Source organism: Chlorocebus sabaeus, chromosome 24, assembly GCF_047675955.1.
Source record: "Chlorocebus sabaeus isolate Y175 chromosome 24, mChlSab1.0.hap1, whole genome shotgun sequence".
Classification (NCBI taxonomy): Eukaryota; Metazoa; Chordata; class Mammalia; order Primates; family Cercopithecidae; genus Chlorocebus; species Chlorocebus sabaeus.
The window spans coordinates 7,990,719-8,016,526 of record NC_132927.1 but is presented as its reverse complement, the minus strand read 5'-3'; the positions used below and the strand labels follow the sequence as shown (position 1 = coordinate 8,016,526).

At 37.5% G+C, this 25,808-nt stretch overlaps 1 protein-coding gene across 5 annotated transcripts in view; it reads right to left on the bottom strand.

The window, feature by feature from the left end:
• NUBPL (NUBP iron-sulfur cluster assembly factor, mitochondrial) overlaps positions 1–25,808 on the bottom strand; it is a 363,982-nt gene that overhangs the window by 155,064 nt on the left and 183,110 nt on the right. For all 5 annotated transcript variants that reach the window (XM_073010899.1, XM_073010898.1, XM_073010901.1 and 2 more), the window contains one exon: positions 2,495–2,588. In XM_073010899.1, coding sequence (XP_072867000.1) covers positions 2,495–2,588 — 94 coding nt within the window. The remainder of the gene's footprint in view (positions 1–2,494; positions 2,589–25,808) is intronic.

Sequence of the window (25,808 nt, the reverse complement as noted above, 5' to 3'; positions counted from 1 at the left end):
CACCACACCCAGCTAATTTTTTTTGCATTTTTAGTAGAGATGGGGTTTCACTGTGTTAGCCAGGATGGTCTCGATCTCCTGACCTCGTGATCCACCCACCTCGGCCTCCCAAAGTGCTGGGATTACAGGTGTGAGCCACAGCACCCGACCAGAGAGTTACTGTTTAATGGCTCCAAAGTTTCAGTTTGAGAAGATGAAGGTGATGGCAGTGGTGATGGCTGCACAACAATGTCAATATATTAATAGTACTACTTAACTGTTCTGCACATTTCACCAACACAACAAAAAAAGACTGTCTTACTCTCATGTAGTATTAATTGCCTATTACATGGCATACTCTTCATCAGAGGAAAGGAAAAAAGAAATACACTGGTTAAATTTTAGGATATAAGAAAGAATGAGGAAGAAAATCTCAGCCTCTATCTATATACAATGCTGGTGTTGGAGTATAAATACAAACTAAAATAGGGTAATTTAATCATAAATCTTGTCCAAAGGAGCTTAAAGAAAAGTAAATGGAGAAAAAGACTGCTTAGGCAACATCAGTTTATCTGTGTGAGGTAACTTAAACTTTTCCAAGGTGCCAGGTCACTACTCGAGGCATAAATGATAATTTAGCCCAATTTTACTAATGTATTATCTATATGAATAATGTAAGCATTTTGTATGCTTGCAAAAGGCATTCCAAGGTATCAGAAGCACATTTTTTTTTAAATGAACATTTGGTAAATATTCTCAAAATTTGTAAATATAAAATCCTAAAACGATAAATACCTTAAAAAGAAAATAGCAAAAAAAGAAAGAAAAATCACAGTATGAAAAAATGAATTATTTTCATATTTTACTCCCATCTCATACTTTACAGCCTGCCTTACCAAAGAAAAAGTCTCAGACTCCATTAAGATTATAAATATGTTAAAACAGCAAAAGTATCTCTATTAATAAGGTTATATCTGATATTTCCAAATAACATGTATATTTTGTCAAAAGCTTAGATTCTAAACCTTTTAATCATTAAATGTCAATGATATTGTTTGGTAATCAGCATATAACTAATTAGCAAAGATACTTTAAAATTCCATTATTTTCCCAGAAATCCTTTCATATATGAGAGATTTGCAACTATTTCTCTAGTGGAATCTAGGAAAATCTTTAGAAACAGATTCAATATAAAGGGTAACTACTGTACTAATATTTAAATTCCGTATCATAAAAAAGATATGCACTACCATACTGAAGTATTATGTATTTGATATAAGCTATGTTTATTTTTTTCTTGACTTTAATATTAATTAGCAGACTATAAGATTCTCCCACAGTTATATTTACCAAAAAGTCAATTTTCCTTATATTTATTCTTATTCAGTGTTCACTCAATAAATTTACCGAGTGCCTGTCATGTACCAGTGGTATAAGTGCTGCACAGCAGTGAACCAGTCATGTTCTGCCTAAAAAATACTTAAATGCTACTGCTTTCCCAGAACACAGATTTATACTACCACCTTTGTGCAGTGTTAAAGCAGACAGATAGCTAGACATGAGCAGGAAAGAGAGCGCCTGAGAAAAGGAGGACTAGAAAATCTCACATCCCAGAGACTACCCAAAACCTGCATGCTGGGTATGAGTAGACAGGAGCGGAAATACCTATGCAGAAAGGAACACCCTGAAATACTCCTTAAGATGCCCAGTAATTGCTCACTCTATAGTTAACATGTCAGAATGTAGCTAGCTACATGCTGATAAGGAGGGAAAGAGGGCAAAGGGGAAATTCTTAAGAGATACACAGGCACAGCAAGTACAGATTTAACCGCTATACGACCTTCCTGGGGTGGCAGTAAGGAACAACAATGCCATTAAGTAGACTTCATATCCAACACTGGGCACACACATGTGCATCAACTGAGTAAGAGAATCCCACAAAACTGTTGCAGGAACTAGTCAGGGACAAGGTAGAGACTTAAAGCAGAAGTGGGAAACTAGCCAAAGACAAAGGCCGAGACTTGAGACAGACAGGAACTTAAAGAAAGAGTTCAACACAATGAAAACTGCAATGTTGAACTCTCAGGGCTGTTGGCTCATTTTCTTTCAAGCAGCTCACTCTGCCTCCTCTTTCAGAGCGTACTGTCTCTGCTACTACTTAACCCTTGCTGCTCCTACTGCTGTTTTTCCAGCCTGCTCCTCTCTTGGCATGTACTTTCTTCAATAAATTCTCTGTTCTTTTTGCTAAAATTGTCTCTTGGACAAATTCTTTCTCCCAAGAACAACAAGAACCAGAGACTTTGCTCTTCCTAGTAACAAAAGTGTAATGGTTTTATGAATATACTTAGTCTGGTAATATTTTGAATAATTTATGCTTCTGATCTCTAATGAAAAATTTATAAGTGAATGACTATTTTTAAGATAAAATATTTGCCTGATGTGGAGTTTGTGTTTTGGTATAGCAATAACAACACATCAAAAAAAGTACAAATTACTTTAAACTTTGAAGATTTACCTGTTATAGGAATATTCTGTGAGACTGATAGCTGCACATCTCCAGTTCCTGGTGGCATGTCAACAACTAAGTAGTCCAGTTGACCCCAATCTACCTAAAAAGATGACATAGATTATATCATTGTATAAAAATTCAATGTTGAATAGTGATGTAAACAAAATTAATGTGTTAATAATAAATCTAAAATCATAGCTATCACTTGAGCCATTGCTTGGTACAAGGCACTGTGCTAAGTCCGAAGGATACATGGATGAATAAATGACAGGCCCTTCCACTAGGAGGCCTTCTTTGAATGGCAAGTTTAAATTTCCAGATGACTCATCCCCATACATACACGCTAATGTTGAACTCATTTCCCAGTAGGCTTCTATTTAGGACCATTCACTTATTTTTACCGGGTGTAGCCCACATTTTGCCTAAGGAAGGTATTAGCTTTTTGTCCTTTTTTTTTTTAATTTTGCATTTCCCATGCTAATATAATTTTTTTAAGTTTATATTTCTTTCACAAAAATACAATAATGAAAACCAAAATTTAATAATAAAAATTTTAATATAACTTGAGTCCCAATATTATTAAGGCTTTATTTCTTTCTTTCAAGGCATTTATTTATACCCAGAAAATTCACCTATATAACGAAGTCCTTAATGCTCAACCTTCATTTAGATAGGTCTCAAGGTACCTCAGGTTCTTTACTCTTCAGATACTTCTTTCCTTTAATGGAGTCCCTAGTCTCCATTAATGGCCCAAGGATCTTCTCAATTGTAAAGCAGAAATGTGGAATCACACTAACTCTTTCTTTTCCTTCACTATCTCTAATCAGTTATTCTGCCTTCTAAAAATCTCTCAAACACACCCACTTCTCCATTTCTCCACTGCCAAGAACCCAAATGAGGCCACCACCATCTATTATTATTAAAGCCTCCGAAACAACCTCTCTGGCTCCAGCACTGCCTATCTAGTCTATGCCTAACAACACTGGAAAATGGAAATTTGATAGTACATTTTGTTTAAAACTCTTCTCTTGCCTTTAGGATAATATCTAAGCTTAAGCTCTAGAACACTCTGCCTCTTCTTCTTCGCTTGCTAATTCTTCTTCATTCTTCAGATCTCAGCTTAAAATTCAGTTCTTTGGGGAAATCTCCACTAACTCCCATTAGATTAAAGTGTTTCTACTACATACTTCCCCTAATCATGTATTCATTCATTTGCCCAAGAAATGTTTACTGAATACCTACTATGTATTGGGTATTGAGCTAAGTATTGACAATTAAATGGTATCATGATTCCTGCCCTCAAAGAAGTTACAATATAGAGACAGAGATATCAGGTAGATAACTATCCTTATAAATACATAATCACCAGTTTTATAAGAGGCACTGTGAAGACAGTAAAATGTGCACAGGAAAGAGCTTGCTAACTTTGAGAAATTGAAAGATCAATATGGCTAGAGAGCAGTGAGTGAAGAGAAGCGTATCATTCATTTACTGTTGTTTCATGATCTGTCTTCCTATAAAACTGTAACTGAGTTAGATCACCTTAGCACAGAATGGACTAACAGGAGACGCTTAAGACGTTTTCTTTCAAGGAATGAATGGCTAAATGAACACATGCAAAGGCTTGATTTTTTTAAACCTAAGTGGAAACTGTATATAATTTCATACTGTGCTCCTTAAAACTTAATAACATGTAATATGTCCTTTCCATAGAATCATGCTTTTACTTATTTATTTATTCATTTTTGTGTCAGGGTCTCACTCTATCACCCAGGCTGGAATGCAGTGGCATGCTCACAGCTCATTACAGCTTCAACCTCCTAGGCTGAGGTGATCCTCCTACCTCAGCCTCCCTAATAGCTGGGACTATAGACGTGTGCCATCATGCCTGGCCAATTTTTATATTTTTTGTAGAGACAGGGTTTTGATGTTCTGGTCATTTGATGTTCTCTGAAACCCAGAGACATGTCAATCTGCCAGTGCTAGGAGTTTTAGTGCCAAAAATATAAAAGGAAAACTATTCTTCATCTTTTTGGGGTATGGTTTTGTCAACCTGAAGTAATTGAAAGGATCAGAATCCAGTTTAAAAGAGTTTGTTCATATGAAAGACTAGGAATGGCCATCCAGGAAACACAGACTCCAGAGAAATGGAGTCAGCACTCTGAAGTTAAAAGTTAAGGTCTTGCATATAGGAAGAAAACAAAGAAATTTAACAGGATCACAACATTTTCTATACAAGGCTGATTTATGAGTTATAACAATTTAGTTACAGTTTGTTTTCTTTTCCCTATGGCTTGTTTTCTTTACAGCTGGTTTTCATTTCCTTTCCAATTTAAGAGTATATTTAACATTCCATCTTAAGACAATGTGATAGTCATGAAGTCTTTGTATGAGAAAGGTTAAGAGGGAAGTTAATCTATAAGGAAAATCAACAGAGAAGAGGGAAAGAACCTTCCCTGACACACTTTATTCATTTACGACATTGTATAAAACATTGAAACATTATACATAAGAACAAAGGCTAATCTGTAATCAGAGAAACAGTTATACCTTTCTAGGTTACAGTTGCCTGTCATGTGACCCAGGCTTCATGATCACATTTCTTTAAGGGCTCAAAATAATTTAAAGCTCCAGCAACTTAGATTTTCAATTATTTATTTCCACAGTTTCATAGATGTTGGTCATGGGTAGTCTCGGGGTAACTATTTTTCAAGAATCTCTTGAACCCAAGGGGTAGGGTTGCAGCAAGCCAAGGCTGTGACACTGCATTCCAGCCTGGGCGACAGCGAGACTCCGTCTCAGAAAAACAACAACAACAACAACTGCTATTAAGGTTCCAAGGAACTAAAAATACTTCACGGCTAAGGCAATTCATTTCAAATGACTCTAAATTGAATTTAATGTACCTGAAAAACACCTGGGCCAGTACATTCATCACACATAGTAGGCTTTCTATAAAGGCTTGCTGATAAACCAAGCGTACAACCATGGGCAGAACCTAATGCTTAGACTGAGTAGTAAGTACTGAATTAGGAGGTGGACACCACATGGCAGGATCCAGGATCCAATCAGATTGAGCCCTGGCATACCTTATGGCAGGATCCAATCAGATCAGGCTTCCTGGCATCACCTCGTTGCAAGATATAATAAGATCATACCTCATTAGCCTATGCTTATAAAAGCTGACCAGCCCCCAGCTCAGGGAGATGGATTTGAGTATTTCCTTCTGTCTCCTTGTTAGCTGACTCACAATAAACCTTTCTCAATGTAAAAACCTGGTGCTTTGGTGTTTGGATTTCCATTGTCCATAGGCAAACTGACCCAATTGGTTTGGTGACAAAATGATGGCCATGAAAGGACCAAAAGTAGGTCTCTACTTGACTTCTTAAATTTAATAGAAAGACTAAATATGTTTGGTCTCTAAAAATTATGCTATAGGGAAACATGTTTTTCTAATAATTACAAAATGGTTCTTATTTGTAAAAAGACTGATATACAATAGGCAATTAAAGATTTCTATTTTTTGTTTGTTTGTTTTTCTAGATGGAGTGTCACTCTGTTGCCCAGGCTGGAGTGCAGTGGCACAATCTTGGCTCACTGCAACCTCGTCTCCCAGGTTCAAGCGATCCTCTCGCTTCAGCCTCCCCAGTAGCTGGGATTACAGGCGCCCGCCACCACAACTGGCTAATTTTTTTGTATTTTTAGTAGAGACAGGGTTTCACCATATTGGCCAGGCTGGTCTTGAACTCCTGATCTCAGGTGATATGCCTACCTTGGCCTCCCAAAGTGCTGGGATTACAGGTGTAAGCCACCACATCCAGCAAGATTTCTATGTTTTTAATAAAATTTAAGGTTACTACATGTTAAAAATTCTAATTTATAATTCTTCAAATGAACTGTGCAAAAAGGTGTTGTTTGTTTGTTTTTTGAGATGGAGTCTTGCTCTGTCACCCAGGCTAGAGTGCAGAGGTACGATCTCAGTTCACTGCAACCTCCACCTCCCAGGTTCAAGCAATTCTCCAGCCTCAGCCTCCTGAGTAGCTGGGATTTCAGGCACCCACCACCATGCCAAGCTAATTTTTATATTTTTAGTAGAGATGGGGATTCACCAAGTTGCTCAGGCTAGTCTTGAACTCCTGACCTCATGATCTGCCTGCCTCAGCCTCCCAAATTGTTGGGATTACAGACGTCAGCCACTATGCCTGGCCAGGTGTGTTTTTAATAAGAAAAAAGTATAAGAAACACATAAAATATGTTCGTCAGTGAGAAAAAAAATTATTTTGTCTAATTTGGAGGTTATTTAAAAGGAGTTTCACAATATGGATTTGGAAAGGAAATAGAAACAAGATAAAAAGGAACCAGTAGTAAGGGGAGAGAGACATATAAGAAAGTTACGGATATAAACAAAAGAGATTTTGTATGAGAAATCATAATTTTGTATGAGAAAGAAGCTTAGTAGTAAATCTTTGTCCTAAAGTAAAATGACTGGTTTTTTAAGAAAGAGCAGCATAGGGAAAGGTAGAAAGTCTAAGCATGTCATAGATGGTCTAAGTCATGAAAAGGTTAATAAATAGAAATTTTAAGAAATTCGGTGTGTGAATAAGTTGACTATAATTAAAACAAATTTTTAACAGTCTTTCTAGGGAATGAACATTGATATTAAAACACAGAACTTCTAATTTTGGCCCTCTGTGTTAAAATAACAAGAGTGTCTTAAGACATCAATTTGCTCTTGGTAAGATTGCAAGAGGTTTTGATTTTTAATTCTTAAGTCTGTTTCTATAACAGCCATTCTCTGAATCACAAATAAGTTTCTCTTTCTGCCACATTTCTTCCTGAGAACTGTCTAGTTTCTCTGGTTTCAGGTCTATCTTGAAGGTCTAGAAAAGCAATATCGTATTCCAGTATAAATTGGTTCTGTATTTTTATATGTCTGCACTGTTTCATGTAACCAGGGCTCAAATGTCTGAATTATTTCATGTAACCAGGACTTCCTATGCTGTTACTAAATGTATTCCCCTGCTCAAAGTAACTGGCCTAGGAAACAAAGATTGCTTAGGAAGACTGAGGTTTAAAAGGTTAAGGTTTTTATATTCATGTAACTTTCTGTATTGCTTTTGATTGTCACTCTGGTTAAACGAGTAACTACTATTTGGCAGTGACCTATGATTCTGTTGAAGGAAGTACTTTGAACTTTTTGATGTCTTTGGTAGGTTCTCCCAGGATCCAAATCCTAAATCAAGCTTCTTGGCCTAAAATTAACTTTGACATTTTACAGGTGGGCCCCCTGGAGAGCCTCAAAGGGTGTATCTCTTATCTTGTAGAGATTTTAAATGATTAAGCTTATTTGGTAAATAATATGGGATGCACTGTCAAATAAGAAACACTGTAGAATTTCCTTTAAGTTATGCTTGTAAAAATGTGTTATTAAAAGGTATTCCAAAATTGTTTAAGATTCCTAAAATTCTGGTATGTTGGGGTATATGTCATGATGTGAAATTGGTTACATGCTACCGAAATACCTGGATTTCTTTGTTAGTTATGAACTCTCATCAGATCTTTGACTATGGCTGTTCTGAATTTTTGTCATCCACAATTATTATCTTAAATTTTTCTCTGGAAGCACTTGCAATTGGCTATAGTCCAAAATTGTTAATTAAGACTGAGCAAAACAAAATTACATGAAGTTAAGTAACTGTTAAGGATAGCGCTTTTATGACTTAAGTGTTTTGTTTTCCAGATTTAGGAAATTTTCTGTCATAAATTATTTAGAGTTTGCAATAATTTGATAACATATCCTTTGTGAACAAGGGCGGGAACGTTTTGCTTTTTCTCACAACTTGATTCCTACAAAATTTAGAAACCATTAATGAGTATTCTTATTTTTATGTAATGTAAGTTCAGTAAAAATCTGCTCTCTCAGTCAGGCACGGTAGCTCACGCCTGTAATTCCAGCATTTTGGAAGTCCAAGGCAGGTGGATCACAAGGTCAGGAGTTCACAGACTAGCCTGGCCAACCTGGTGAAATCTCATCTCTACTAAAAAAACACAAAAAATTAGCCAGGCATGGTGGCGCGTGCCTGTAATCCCAGCTACTCCAGAGGCTGAAGCAGAATTGCTAAAACCTCGGGGGCAGAGGTTGCGGTGACCTAGATCTCGCCACTGCACTCCAGCCTGGGCGAGACAGCAAGACTCCGTCTCAGGGGGAAAAAAATCTGCTCTCTTTATAAGCAAGATGCAACGGGAAACACTGGTTATATTACCAAGGTTTGGACTGAAATGTCATATTTAAGAATGTGAATAAAATGCCTGGCTTCAGAACTTCCCAGCTTTACAGAGTGAATGAAAACTGTCACTTCCTGGCAGGCCCAAGAATGTTAAGGCTGTAAGTAAAATCTAAAACTTGCCTTAGTTTGGCTTCCCAGCTGCAAAAGTTTCTAAATCTGAGATTTCTTAGATGATCACTGTGGAGAGAAAAAGTTATGCTTCTAAGGAAAGCAAAAGTACATCTGTTATTAGATTGTAACTCTGTGCACTGTCTTCAAGTCCTTGTTATCTATCTGTAGACTGGACTGAATCTTCCTAAGTTCCTCCAATACTTGGTTATAACTAAATCCCAATGGAGTCCCTCAGCCCTCTTCTCACAATCCAGACTAGGGATGCTCTGAGGACATTAAGGGTATTTCCCCTTTTTAAATCTGACCAACCAGCGTAATACCAGAAGTGGGGGCAAACTAGACCTTTAGGATACTATGAACCCTCGTCTCATAGTAGTTGATGCTGTCTCTTCCTTTGTAAAAGCCATAGGGAAGAATAGTTATGGGGCTACCTCTCACTATCTCCATTCCATACTCAGTCAGGGCTCTCTTCAAGTCACATCATAAGCCAGCTAGCAAACCATGAGGTTCTCTTTCTTTCCTTTTCTTTCCCTTTTTCTTTCTTTTCTCTCTCTCTCTCTTTCTTTTTGAGATGGAGTTTCACTCTTGTTGCCCAGGCTGGAGTGCAATGGCACCATCTCGGCTCACTGCAACCTCTGCCTCCCAGTTTCAAGCGATTCTCCCTCATCCTCCCCAGTAGCTGGGATTACAGGCATGTGCCATCTCGCCTGGCTAATTTTGTAATTTTAGTAGAAACGGCGTTTCTCCATGTTGGTCAGGCTGGTCTCAAACTCGCAACCTCAGGTAATCCGCCCGCCTCACCCTCCCAAAGTGCTGGGATTACAGGCATGAGCCACCACGCCAGGCCCATAAGTTTCTCTTTCTATCCTCACCTCATCATCACCCGGTGTAATAACTTTTCCAATCCTGCCACTTTACTTACCTTTCCTAAGGCCAAGTCTGCCTAATAAGTGGAACTGCATGCACTTACTAGGTCATGTCTTTTAGCCAAAGGTAAAACAGCCAGTATTTATACAGATGTCAGGTATGCCTTCAAAGCTGTTCATGACTTTGGTATTTGTGTAAAATTTGTCCACAATACACTACTAGAAAACTGCTGCATGCTTCCATGGGCCACTTCCATTACTGAGTGGTCCCTTTTAAGTATGGTAACAAGATTTTATTTAGCTCCCTGCCTCACAAGGAAACTAGTATGTACTAATTATGATTTGCATGTTTTCAAACTCGGTTAATGCCTTCTCTTCTTGATAGGTCACAGCAATGTCAGTAGTTAAGCCTTACTGGAAAAATTATACCAACCTGGAAAGTCTCTCAAGAGCTTCATAGTGACCAAGGAATTCATTTTACAGGGCAAATTATTCAAAATGTTTATAAAATTTGGACTATTAACATCCACTGGGGTGGTGGAACAGACCAACAGAATAATAAAAACCCAGTGACAAAGATCTGAGTGGCATTTAGCCTGCCATGGCCCTAGGCCCTTTCTTTAGTCTTTTTTAACCTTGGTGGGTATTCAACACCCTCTCCCTGGAGTTCTGAATTCATCCAGTCAGGAGAAATCACGTTGTTTTTTTCATTTGTTTGTTTTTGCTTGTCTGTTCAGCCCCCATTCACATCCTCAGAAAGGACTTCTTAGAAACCTGCGAGGCCCACATATCCTTCTCCCCAAAAAGGGGAAAATAAAACTTGAGTTATCCTCAGCAGGAGATCTGGACATAGAAATAGCTCTTATGCAAATTCGCATCTATTCAGTCAGCTTCACTAATTCTACCCCTCCTGCTCTCCAAGAGCTACCTGAGAGTCTTGAGGCACATGCCAGCACTGACAATGACCCCATGGATTATAGTTGGAGGACACTCTCAGGGATGCGATTTGCTGAAAGGGATTAACTCTAGTGAAGGAGCTGCACAGGAAGGTTTTAGAGGTCTTGGTTTGGACTAGGTTCTGTTTGGAATGGTCAGAACTTTTCTGCACTGTTAATAGAGCTGCCCGCTTCACCACTCATGCCATCAGAGCACAACAGAGATCCCCTATACTCCCTTCCTTGTGTGGTTCTAGACAACCACACTGCATTAGACTAACATCTCACTGCATAGGGTGGTGTTTCTGCTATCGCTAACACTTGCTGCTGTATCTGGGTAAATACTACCAGTCAGGTGAATTGGGAACATCTGAGGTTGTAAAGCTAGCCAAATCTCTGAAAGGGACACCTTCAGAAAGACTCCTGGCTGGACTTACTGAGTGGAATTTCCAATGTCCAGACATTTTCAGTTGGCTTAACCCTGGTATAAGATTCCTTCTGTGTTTCACCCACATGTCTTAATGATCCTCCTCATATTTGGGCTAAGCATTTGGCTCCTCTTCAAAATTGTTCTAGCCTATTTTAACAGATGTCTGCAAGTGACTCCCACTAGGATTGTGCCAATTCAATCCTTAAGACTTTAAACTCACTTTAGCTAGAAACGGGAACCAACTTAACCCAAGAGACTGTGGTTCAAATTTAGCACATACTTGAGTGCCTCTTGTAAGTAAATGATTCTAGTTGCTCAGTTGGTCACTGCCCTGCCACAAGGATCTCTGCAAGGGACCAGATGGACCTGGGGCAGGTAGTCAACCACTCTGGCACCATGATGGGATGCAATGCTGTCTGGCAACAGGTTTGAGCCAGTCCTTCAAGATGGATCCTAAGCAGCTGACTGAGTCTAAATTTTAAATAGAGCCATGTGGCCATTTGCTGACTAGGGGTTACACCCATACTCTTCCCCCAGAACTCACACATTTTAATCTATAGAACCTTTGGGGCTCACCTGAACCAGTCAATTAGAGTTGAGCTGTATCGATCAATCAGAACTAAGCAAGTTACAAGTTTCAATCCTTCATGTGCACAAAGAGAACTGATTGGGAACCTGGGTATGAACTTTTGCTACAAAATCTGAGCTTTCTTTCCCTTGTTCTCTGAAACAAATAATGTTCAGGTTGCTAACTCTTTATTCCTTTGTCCTTGAACTGGGTTGAAGTAACTTCTTCTGAAACATAATCCTGAGCACTAAACAATTTCATTTATCTAACCAAGGTCTACTATCTAATCAGCAGGAAGTAGCTAGAGTGGTTGTCACCCCTTTTCCCTCAATACTGAGGAATGGACATAATAAAGGGGCAATTTGGAACTGCATTAGACCAATCTGGTTCAACTTTTATGTTAACAAAGCTGTGGACTGTTCTTCAGTTGCTGTTGGACCCCCAGTTTGAAGGTCACATAACCTGAAATTGAAGATGAACCAAATGAGTAGAACCTAAGTGCTTGGACTAAGGAGTGAGGACTGAATTAAGAGGTGGATACTGAATGGCAGGATCCGGGATCCAATCAGATCAAGTCCTGGCATGACCCCATGGCAGGATCCAGTCAGCTCGGGTAGACAGATTTGAGCGTTTCCTTCTGTCTCCTTGTCAGACAATTTGCAATAAACCTTTCTTAGTGTAAAAATCTGGTGCTTCAGTGCTTGGCTTTCCATTGTGTGTGAAGGCAAACTCATTTGTTTGTGCAGGCAAACAGATCCAGTTTGGTTCAGTGACAGTTCCAGTTCTCTTGTAAAAGAGCCACAAAAGCAATGATTTTAGAATGATTTGGGGAGGCTCTAGATTCTACTTACTGTTTACTTGTATAACTTATATTTTACTAAGTGTAGGGAAATAAGAATTAGCAAAACGCCCAAGAATCTCATTTAGTAAAACCCAGTAGTGGATCCAGATTTTGTGTGGCCTGAAGCATATACAATTTGAGTGGTCATCTCTAAAAATAAGAATACCAAATTATAAATGCAAAATTAGTTACAAAAGTAAATACTTACTTAGTACACGAAAAGAAATTACCATAAATTTCTGGAGCCTTAGAGAGTCACATTCCTTTCTCTGAGAACTCTTTAAACAGAAATGCTTATATAGAAATGTTTCCCGACCTTCCTGACCATAACCTGGCTGTCTCTCCCCATCTAGAACATTCTACAATTCCCAGAATATCCCAGGATCCTATGCAGATGTAGAACCCTGAACTTAAGCTTTATTAGCTTCATGAGTAACCCCGCCTTTGGTAAAATTTTCTCAGTTCTCTTTCAGGCTCCAAACTCAAAGGATTTCAGCAGGATAGACTCAGTCAGTTAAGAAATTGGAGCTACCAAGGTACTCCCGAGATGCCCTGTGGATACACAGGCAGTACTGCAGCAGAAAATTCATCAAGGTAGCAGGAAGTCAAATATGTGCATCAAATTAAGAAGGATATAGACAGCATAATGAAATAATCAAAAACAAAGCAAGTGGTCAAGATAGTTGAGAAGGATAGGATGAGGTACAGATCAGGGGCAACAGTTCAGACTTGAGTCAGCCAAGACAGGCTTCCTGCTAGATGTCTCTTGTACATGGTAACATATGACCATTATTACCCTCTAATGTGAGATACAGCACTTTTGTTTTTTTGCCTTGTTTTATTTTTTTGAGATGGAGTTTTGGTCGTCACCCAGGCTGGAGTGCGATGGCATGATCTTGGCTCACTGCAACCTCTGCCTCACTGCAACCTCTGCCTCCCAAGTTCAAGTGAGTCTCCTGCTTCAGCCTCCCAAGTAGCTGGGATTACAGACATGCGCCACCATGCCTAATTTTGTCTTTTTAGTGGAGACAGGGTTTCACCATGTTGGTCAGGCTGGTCTCGAACTCCTGACCTTAGGTGATCCGCCCACCTCGGCCTCCCAAAGTGCTGGGATTACAGGCGTGAGCCACCACACCCAGCCATTTTTGGATCCAAATAGAATGCATTCACTGAGCTGTTGTGCAAAGTCATTCAATATTAGGATAGTTGTCTTCTTCATTTGTCCTTATAATATTGTGAAATATGTATTTGGTCTTTGTCTCATTTACTGACATAAAATCCTAAAATCCTTGGGATCACAGAGTGATAAGAGTATCTTTGGTATTCTAATAAGTTGACCAGTGGCTGGGGGCACCTATATAGCCTCAAGATGAGGACTGGTTTCCAGGGGAATCAATGTTGTGATTAGAGGGTTAAAACTTTGAGTCCCGGGCCCAACCTCTATGGAGGGGAGGGGGCATGATTGATTACATCACAAGTTTAACAAGGAAAATAGCCCAAACTAATGTTGACAATGGTAATTTCAGGCTAACATGTTTTCCTCAAATAATATTTTATATTTTATACTCAAAATAATGTCTAATAATCTGAGAATAACTCAAAGACTCAAATAAAGGCAATTCCCTCTTTTCTGAGGAATGACTGGGAGCTAAAATTGTATTTTATATTTGGGCAGATAAGGTAATTTATCTTTTTCAGGACATCTGTTATAAAGAATATGGCGTTAGGAATAGGAAAAGAACATGGGTCTCTATCTTTTAAGGACACTTAAGAAACAGATCAAAACAGCAGCAATCAGGTCTCACTCTGAAAGATTATGGGAACACAAGTGCATATAGGTTGAATTCTACATGTTGAATAGAAAGGGTCCAATGAATGTATGGTCAATAGTTCCATTTTAGGCTTCTCAGCTGGTTCAAACAGTTCACCATAATCAGTTTCCAGAGTAGCAGTTTCTATCATTAGCGTTACATAAGCCAAGTCTAAGGACCATAGGGTCAACTTACACTTCTCCAAAGCAACGGCAGACTATCCCAGCCATTCTATTCTGCTAGCAAGGCCAATGTGAGCCAGATGAAAATAACATCAGCAGTGGCATAAACTGAGCCACATAGAATCAGGGAAGAAAAACACTGCTAAGACAGAGAGCTCTGCTGGAGTCAAAGTGATGGCCAAGAAGAATTAAAATCCTAAGGGTATGGAAAGGTGTAATCAAAGAATAAATAGAGAAATCATGAAGTAAAAGAGATCTAGATTGGTTTGAATGGCTCAAAAGTGGGCTGTGTCCAGGTAGCCCACTCATATGGTGGCTGGAATGTGCCATAAGTGACACAACAACTTCTTAAAGGAAGTTAGGCTGTGCCAGACCTTGCTGCTATCCTTCCTGTCTGACTACTCAGTTTTGACTCTCATGCCTACTTGACTTATACTTAGTGGATCTCAAGATAGTGTCCTTGTATCTGATTCTGGCCATATACTTGTTGCTACTTCTATTCTATAATCAAGTTCTGCTACTTGTTCCTAATTTCTTGATTCTTCAATAGTCAGTTAGGTATAGTCCTACCCTACTAGCAAACAGAACATTACTCATGCTTAACTCAGAATCCCAGAGCATGAAAGCATGCCACTATTGGTACAGAGCTACAGCTAACCTGGTGGACAAATTTTGCAGGCAAATTACCAAGCTCCTAGGATTGTTATTCAACTAACTTCCAGAGTTTGAATAGGTCTTCCCGTTCTAAGGATTCTGGGATAATTATTTTATACGTAACTATCTTCTCAACTTCAGTTTATGCTCCCTAACTGAAGAAAACATTTACATGCATCGCTGGACTCTCCCTCCAGATCCACCCCTCCATAATATCTAACCGGTGTTCCTTCAATATCTGCCAAATGATTCTATGAGTCAAGTTGCCCCTTAAAATTTTATTATACAACTAAAATTAAAATTTTTGCCACGTGAGGCACCTTTTATGTACAACATAAATCTAAAATTGAGCAGAAAATGTTTTTCTTTACATCTGAGCCATGTGTTTTGTTCTGCCCAGTTGCCTATATATAAAATCATGCAACATTTTATTTTGATTGCAAGAAAAAAATTGTTACAAAGGAGAAATTATTTAAATATAAATGCCATAAAAAAAATCTGAATAATGAAAAGATTTTTACTTTAGTTGATGGCCTACTGACTTGTGGAAATAAATGATACAACAATATATAATAAATATCCTTGAGATTGATCAGGTAACAGCTGACCCAGTTATAAAATGAAAACATATTATTCAAGTTATAATAACTATATAAATGTTCTTCCCTAATCTTTTTATTTTCTTCCCAAATGATAAAAAGTTCTCTAATCCTTTTTACAATGTCTTTCTTTCTAAAGGAAAAAGGAGTGTGGGAGAGGAGGCTATTTATCTAAATAAACCCCTCTAAAGTCACTATGAGCCCAAAACGTAACAGCAGACAATTTAAAGAGAGAAAAGAAGAAAACTTACTCCTTTTCTTTCCCTTTATCACTTCCCTTTTTCTTAATGTCCTCCTGCAGAGGTACACAGCAGCCTGGCCCTGACAACCTGGAGACAGCATCAACTCACAGAGGTCTTGTTATCCAAAAGTTGATACATGGGTCAATCTTTGTTAATTCTGAATCTATTTTCTGAACTAGTATTTAAAACATTATCAGTTCCCCAGCTAGCCCACAGATGACTATTTACCTAGTCACGGTACAGTTGAAACAGTAAAGCTTCAAATATAAAAATAATGATACTATCACAAAAGTAACAGTATTTCAGTTAATTATAGAAACACCTCTCTAAGTTCTCCAAAGTCCTGCTTTAGGCCAAGTGCTTATATATACAGATGTTCATAACCTAGGAAGGTGATGTTACTGAAGGACAGGACTGCTACTAAAAAGGCCTAAGATATTACAAACCTGCTTAAGAGTCAAGATATTTTAAAGAAATTGTCAAAATAAATTTTATCAAAATCCTCTCTACCTCAAAGGCTGAAATTTCAATTTTTTTCCAGTAGGCGTAAGCAATCACTGTATTAACCTAATTTGGAACAGCTTATAAAATATATTTAGATGGGTAGCACTCCAATAAAGAAAACTATAAAGCTACAATACACTTTTAAGAAAGGTCTTAAGAAAATTTTAAGAAAATCTTTAGAAAAAATACTTGTATTTGGGAAGATTCAAGGTCCTAAAGGGATAGGAGTATAGCTGTCATAGAAGTGGCTTTCTGAAGCCCCCTAAGAGTATCTACAGTCACCGTTCAGTGGTTAAGGTATTAGAGCACTTGAAGGACATTACTGCTTCAAACCAACATACTGCATGCTAAGGATGATGTGAAGAACTGTCCCAACCAAGTTTATTCCTTAGTTCCAGTTACCTGCCATCTGGGGTCACATCCTACTTTTGAGCCTTAGGGTCCCTCAGGTAGAAATGGGCTGGTAAATGGAAGAAGTGGGGTAGGTAAAGGGGAGCACGAGGAAATTAATAGTTATTGGGAGCCTATTATAAGGCTGACATTAGATACACTGTACATACATGATTGTACAACATTGTAAAATCCGCATTATAATATCTCTATTTTACAGACAAAAGTATTGAGGATTATAGAAGTTACAAGAGTTGTCCAAGGTTAGGCTGTTGCTGAGTGATTAGGAATGGAATTTAGATCCTGGTCTGTGTGACTCAAGTCACGTTCCTAGTCTCCCACAGTTCCAAGTCATGTGATAAAGGGCACAGCATCACTATTCTTCAAATCCCTGAAGAGTTCTGCTAACACAACCTTATGACCTCAAGAACATTGGAGCTTTATTACATTACTTCTTCAGTGTATGATAAAATATATATAAAAAATAAAACTTGTATACCCACAGAAAATCATTACACAATGTAAGTTAGAAATAGAAGAATTATTCATTTGCTTTCCTTTTTTCTTTTCCTATTCTGGTTCATTATAACATTTATTTCTGAATATGTTTTTAATGGTAGGTAAGCATTCTTTCCTTACATGATCCTTTGAGAGTCTTGAGAGTCTTTTGTATTGTAAAGCAAGTATCCTAGTAACCATGGAAATCTAGAGTGTAAATTTCCTGACTTTGTGAGGTTGAAGAATATTTTAGCTTTTAATAATCTACCATTAAATTCAGGTTTTGTTTTAAATCAGTATAATTCTACCAACCATCTATACAAGCAAATTACATAGAGTAATAATTTAAATCAAAGTAAATAACGTATAAAGACTAAGAAAAGATATAATACTTTAAAATATTTTTAAACACCCACAGCTTTTTGAACATATTTTTGAAACTGACTCAATAGATATTATTTTTAAATGCAAAGATTAAATCATATCAAATAAGAAATCAACTGAGAGAAACTGTAGCTGTATATGCAGTTTTATTTTAAGTAATGAAACGCCTTGGCAAAAATTATAACAGTGAGAAAATTATGGCAGTGAATGAGATCTGACCTAACCAACTCCATCTTGCCTTTAACCTCCAAACTGCCCTTAGTCTTTCCAGGGCATGGGCCAAGCTAACTTTAGGAGAAATTTAGTTTCTAGTTTAACCTTACAGCAAGATGATATGAACCCTTCCCAAAGCTTAACCACCTTTGTAAAACTAATGAAAGGGTACAAGGTTAGAATTATGAAAGGGGTAGAATTCAGCTGAGATGTAGGCGTAGTTAAATGATAAGCAGTCATCATTCTAGAATTCACAAGATTTGCAACTTCCTCAATTACTCCTGTAAATAACATCGCTATTGTAGAATCTAAGATTGACCTTTTGGGATGTCTTTTCAGACTCTGGCATTTCTGACAACCAGATGACTTCACTCAGACCAAAGACTCAAGATTCAACTGTTCCTGTAGTCCCCACCCAAAAGCAAACTCAGAACACAAGGACCATTTTCCACGCCCCAATGATTGCATCTCCAACTAAATCAGTAGCACTCATTCCCTAGCACCCTGCCTGCCAAACTATCTTTGAAACACTCTAGCTTCCAAATTTTCGGGAAGACTGATATGAGTAATAATAAAACTCTGATCTCCCATTTAGCCAGCTCCATGTGTATCAACATCTCTGTCTATTGCAATTCCCCTGCATAGATACATCAGCTCTGTCTGAGTGGTGGGCAAGATGAACCCACCAGGCAATTACAGGATGAACTATTAAAATGAAGTTTTGAGACTTAACATTCTGATTCAGATATTAATTCAGATATTAATTACTATTAAAAAAACAAGCACTGAAATGGGAAGTTTGGCAAAACTTAAGACAATAAATCTAGCTAGGGACAGATAAGAATCCAGATATCTATTTATCAAATTAAGTAGTAAGTTTCAGTTTAGGGAGACTGGCATATCTAAATTCTAATCATTCTTGTCACAAACTGCCGTGTGAGCATAGGCCAGCCAATTAACCTCTCGGGACCCTAGTTTTCTCATCTATAAAATAAAATATTTTAGATTAGGTAACCACTCAGTTTCCTTCCAACTACTGAAAAAAAAATATCATGACTATGATCTGTGTGTGTAAACTGAAAAATATTTGTGAGGGATTTAAGGAAAAGGTGAGCAAAAGGAATTTTTATCCAAAAGTATCAAAATAACAAAGAAGCTTTTTTTTAAAAAAAAAAAAAAAAAAAAAAAAGGAGAGGGTTACCTTATATAAGAACAGGAAAGCGCCAAACTACTTGGTATATTTAACAAACTTCTTTTTTAAATGGAATAATCATATTTCCTTTGGAAAACTTAGCTGAATTTTGCAAAGAGCTCATTTAAATTTATACTGAACCACAACATACACTGAGTGCCATCTAACACATCTCATTCTAGTGTATGTAAGAATGAGTTATATCAATAAAGAACGTTATAATTTACAAAGTTAATACATTCCTGAAAAGTTGTGGAGAAGACTGTCTCCCCGACCTCCAGGTAAGGAGCAGGAAGGGGATTCAATCATAACTCCTTGAAGATTGAGAAAATAACTTTTATCTGAGGAATGTGACTCTTTAAAAATTATCAAGTCCAGAGAGACATTAAAAGGAGACCGTAATCACATCCTACTTCTCCTTTGAGTTACGTATTCATCTTCTGAAACTGCTTGCTATTGTCGTAAAGTAGCTATAAACTGACATAACACGTTGCGCCAGACACTATAGCCCATACCCTATAGCTTAACAAAGTATTACCATCACTAATCAATGTTATTTGTGTAAACCAATGAGAATTCCTAACAATTCTGCATTGGCCCACTCCCTGTCCTTTTTCTGGCCTTTAAACATCCACTTGTAACTGCGGCTGATCAAAGGGTATATTCAGGGCAACTTGAATCTGTTCTCCTGGGTTACAATCCTCAAGCTTGGCCCAAATAAACTCTCTACTTATATTAGTTTTACCTAGTTTATTCCTTTTAGATTGATATATATGGCATAAGTCAGCAGGACTTGGAGTGAACCTTCCCCCTTGCGTGGCCCCCACCCCAACCACCTGGTGTTTCTCTGAAAGCAATGCTTGGTACTAGGATGAACTCTTCACCTTCAGAAGTCTCACTGGGTGTTTTGGGTAAGTTCTTCTGAATTCATACCTCTCACTCTTTCGCTGAAGGTCTAGATTTAGACCGTTCTTCAAACTTCTCTTTCCTTTAAGAGTGAGGGTTTCAGTTTCTGTCTTTGGACAGGAGATTCAGGTAAAAAGCTCTGCAGAGAAATGCCTTTGCTTCCACCTGTCTCAGGACTGCGGGTTTAGGTTCAAGTTTTTCCACCCCTGTTTCACAACAGAGTTTCAGGTCAAAGCACTGGCAATTAAGCACCAGTGGTTTTCTTCTAAATGGCATACTTTTAAGACAGTGAAATGTTCCAAATAATGCTGCACTTTAAGAAAATACATTTCAAAATGAGAGCTCTTGCATTAGTCTCATCCAAGGATGCTTACTGATGTGCCAGAAGCTTCTAAAAAGACTTCAACATTTTGTTGCCTCATTTAAAAAACTCTTTACAAAAGGCTAAAAGAAAGCTATCCTGGATAAAGTGTTGATTAAAGCCTCAGGTAAAGTAGACTTGCTGCTTCTTCAGAGCTATCTATGCTGAGTCCATGCATAGAGAATATTTTCTTTGCCCTACTGCTTGATAGGCTCCTGCCAAACTCGGTAATTTTAGCTAAGAAACAGAAGCTAAGTTAAAAACACCACCCATTGAAAAGATGGGTCTCCAAAGTACATCTTTGTTGCCTAGCTAACAATTGCTCAGGGCAACGAAAGAGGTCACTGGAAGACTGATAGTCTAAAAGGTGGAAATGAATGAAAATAAAATTACTAAGATTATAAAAATGCAGATCCAACAAACTTTTTCTAAACCAAGACTAATGACTAACACTGTTGAAACGTGAATATTTATGGAATTAGCTAAGCAGTATGTCAGGTGAGATCAGATCTGGAACATGTATATAAAGGCATGTATGTATGTATGTAGACATGTTCTCACTCTTGCCCAGGCTGGAATGCAGTGGCACAGTCATGGCTCACTGCAGCCTCCATCTCCTGGGCTCAAGCCACTCTCCCACCTAAGCCTTCCTAAAATCCTTTAAATGATCAAACTGCCTGCTTTGGCTCCCCTGCAAGATTTACAAAAAAAAACACAAAACAAAATAAAAAAACGCATCCACCCTGTGGTCTAGTGACTAAGACTTCATGCTTTCATTGCTGCATCCTAGGTTCAATTCCCAGTTAGGAAAGCAGTCCCTGTTGGTTTGATATTTGTGTGACTTTCAACTTGTAGGGATACTGCTTTGCTACTTGGTAAGTTACCTTTGGTTAAAAAAGCCAGAAATAAGCCGGGCATGGTGGCTCACACCTGTAATCCCAGCACTTCGGGAGGCTGAGGGGCAGATCATGAGGCCAGGAGATAGAGACCATCCTAACTAACATGGTGAAGCCATCTCTACTAAAAATACAAAAAAATTAGCCGGGTATGGTGGCGGGTGCCTGTAGTCCCAGCTACTCAGGAGGCTGAGGCAGAAGAATGGCATGAACCCGGGAGGCGGAGCTGGCAGTGAGCAGAGATCGTGCCACTGCACTTCAGTCAAGAGCTGAAGAGTGAAACTCCGTCTCTAAATAAATAAAATAAAATAGCCAGAAATAGCAGCTGTTTGTCCTGGCTAAAATCTAATAACAAGAGATTTGAATGGATTTTTTAAAAAGAGCTCTATATGGTCAGAAGTCAACTTAATTAAAGCTGATATTTAAGCTGTATATATAGATGGGGCTTTGAGGGGGACACTTTTTGCTTTTTCTCTTTGGATTTTGCTGTTAGAGAAATTTTTTTCAGTAGATTAAAATCTTTTTTTTTTTTTAAATTATGTATTTGGTCCCTCTGCTTCCTTTTTTAAGAACTGTTCTCCCATCTACTTCTCCCTACTGTTTCTTCCTCTTTGCCATCTTCAGTACCACATAAAAGAATCTGGGAAGAACGTCTAATGATTCAGGCTCCATAAGGAACACAGGAAAAGGTGCCAACAACCCCTTTTGGGGGTCTTCAGTCTTCCTGTGGAATCTAAAGAATTGTAGGCAGATTCTTCTCAATTCTAAAGCTCTGCTCTCTTTTGTATTTGTGTTACCTGATCTCATTGGTTTTTGGGGAACCAGAAATTACTTTGAGACTTTACAGTTGTGAGAGAGAAACTTGACTTTGTTGTGTGTAATGGCTGATGAGTCAAAGGCAAGAACTGCAGTTTCACAGGTGGCTGACAGCAGTTGTTTATAGTAAATGGATGTTACTCTAAGGGGGCTACTTGTTTCTTTGTGCATTTAGATAAGTAAGGTGAAGTTTAAACACTCACAGAAATTTCTTTGGAGCAAAGTACACTGTGGAAATATTGGGCAGCTGGGTCCCATGGTGTTTTACTCTTTTTGGACACCGGGGGTTCAAAGTAAAAGCAGAATCCTTGATTTTAAAAAATCTAAATACTCTGCCTTCCATCGGAGGCTGCTTTTCGCATAATTAAGTAATTAGGCCCTAAAAACTGCAAATGCTTTGTTGGCAGTGCTCCATTTAATGGGCTCTACCCTGCGCTGAGTGGTCCAGCTGGAAAACAGACTAAGTTAAAAACTATCATTCTAAATAAAATTGGTCTCCTCATAAAATCCTGTAGTAAAACCCTATGATTTTGTGTTACTTTGGCATCCGTTTTTAATCTTCCTCCAACAAACACAACCAAACTCCTTTAAAAACTTAGATTCTCCTTGTGTGTGCTTTGAGATATAAATTTGCTACCCTGTTTTTTTCTAAAACTCAGTAAGGGCTTGGGCCATGTGAGACATATAAATTTCAGCCTGTTCCATTTACAACAGCTACAACTGTCCTTTTAAACTAGTTTTACCTAACTCATGGCTAAAGTTTTAAAACTAAAGCTATAAGATCCTTATTTCTGTCTGTCTGTATTTTTGTGTATACACGTGTGTACATGTCTGTTTATATATTCTTTATGGTACCAAACTGGCTTATAAATAAGAAGGTATTCATAAATTAATTAGCCCAAATGCTTGTCAAGTTCACGTGACTTTAGTAATCTTTGGTAAATAAAGATAACTTTAAAATCGTTGGTAAAATAAAAGAGAAACACTTTCAATTTTTAATTTAGACATTTTCATCTGTCTATTGATCAGGCAGATTTATATTGTCTCTGCTAGATGTTTTAAGGCAAAAAAAAAAACCCTGTTGCTTTTATGAATTAAGTACTTGATTAATTTGTCTGTGAGCTTACGTCTTTAGATTTGAACCTGTAAATTTGGGATGTGGACAGGTGGCCATGGTGGGCCTGGGGACAAGTCCTCAGTACCTAGAACACTAGCTAAAAGGCAGAGTCAAGTCTAATATGGCCCCATTTTCCTTGGTATAGGTTATCATATCTTATAAGTCAAAATTAAAATTTCTCTCAATGAATGTACCATGTTTTACAACGAAATGCTAAGCAAATATTTATACATTTGTGAGGTAATCACGTTCCAAAATGATCTGTGTAATTTTAAAAATATCTTTTCCACGTGCCTAGATGACTTAAGTGGAGTTAAATGACTTTTTGAAAATTAAAGGGAAAGTTCTCAAGATTAAAACAAAGTGTGAAAACATTTGGCCAAAATACAATTTTAAAATACACGAAGGACTAAATATGAAGCTAAGAAGTGAGCAGAAGTCAGATCTTTTGTTTGAATGTATTAATCAAATTCCTATATTTTAGTGACTTGTGTCCTTCCCATGTTAAACAGACTTGCCACTTACAAAGCTGAAGAGAAAACAGTAAATTTAATGTAATAATGTAGGTGTCCTAGTGAGAACCAAATAATGCAGCAGCCCTTACCTATAACACAAAAGACTTTGAGAAAGATTAAGGAATATATGTATGAGAATTGCAATGCAGATGATAAAGATATTGGTGAGAAATAGGATTAAGAACTAGAGAAAGAAATGAACACATAAAACAACCTAGTTCCCATGTTATCAACTTCAGCACTTTGCAAATTGCTAAGCTACAAAATTACTTCAGAAATATCTAAAGGACATCTAAGAAACCTAAGATCACTAAATTGTAAAGAAATAAGAAAATGGACCAAATTTTATGTATCTCATTAAAAGACCAGTAAGTGAGCAGCTGTTCTTTCATTCTCATTTAAATACATTGGTCATTATATCTAGACTTGCTCGTAATAATCTTCTGCCCTGATGAGCAAGTGAATGTTGCAATGTATCTAGAGGTTCTTCTTGCCTAAATAGGTATCGGCTGTCTTCATATTTATCTTATATTACAGATCACACATTAATATGCATAGGTAAAGTCTGAGTATAAATAATGGGATAATCATTATGGAGTTTAATCATGACTCAGAAATTAATACAAACATTTACATGTGCCAAGCACTGCTGTAAACACCGGGGATACAGCAATGAACAAGATCCCTGAAGTCCCTACCCTCATGAAGTGGAGATAGGAATACAATAAACAAACCAATTAGTACATCCCTTGTAATCTTGTTGAAAATCATCTCAGTTTGCTCTCTATAAAACTGAAACTAATATTACTTGCATAAGTATCATTATATCCTACCCAAATAAAAATTATGACAAAGACCTATAAGCCAGTAAAGCTTGTACTCCAATTTTCTCTCATCTATCCCTGTCTCCAGTGGCACATACATAACAGAATGCAGGCCAGAGTTTAAGGTGTAAGCCATGCCATGAAATAGAAGAAAAAATAATTGGATCATGATAGGGCTCAATACAGGCCTGTGTTCTATCTCAAAGCTAACTAAATCAACTATGGTTTCTCAAGTAAGATTATCATGACAAGTATGTGCCATTTAGAGCATAATTTGTCTGCCTTAGTTTCAGTACCAGTGTCCAGATAAGTCATTTTTATTTCAAATATCATGACTGTCAGTTTAAAAACCTTTATTATCAAATGAACTGTTAATCAGATTATAAATTGTAAGTCACATTTTAACATAATTTTTTTCTCTAGTTGAAGAAACAATTTTTGACATGATGAATGCATACTTTTGCAAAACTGCATCAAACAGGCATAATTTAATGTTAGATTCTTATATTTAAGACAACAAACTAGTTATGAATGAGCAAATAAAATTAAAGTTCTAACCAAGCTACTTTTCATCAGAAAACAAGACATACTCTCAGTAATTCTGAAATATTAATGTATAGGACAATAAATCAAAACAAAAAAATATATTCAGATTGCCAACATAAAATGTAAGTTAGCTAATGGTCTGAATAAATCAATCACCTCAGTCTCTCAGTGTTTCTCTTTCTTTCACTCTCTCTCCTCCCTAATCAAGAACATATGAGCACATAAAAAAAAGACCTACATTGATAAAACTAAGGCTAAAACTTGGGCACAAACCAAAAAATTGGAAGAAGTGTTTATCAACAGTTTTCTTGATAAACATAGAGGCAACCAAATGAGACCTTCCACACCCTCCCACCACCAAAGCTACCGACCTCTGGCACCAAAGCCTACATTCTTTCTAGAAAATGTACACCCTTTCAAGAACAGTAACCTTCATCCCCACTATTCCCCTTCCTCTCTCATCATCCTCCAAAAGAAAGAGAGGCATAGGCATTTCTTACATAGACCCATGAAGAAGCTCAGAACATAACTAATATTTTCATGGTTTTATGAAGACTATTCAATAACCTACACGAGGGATCTATGAAGAAAACTCAGGAATTTTTGGTTAGTCTTTCTTGGCTAGGTGCTCT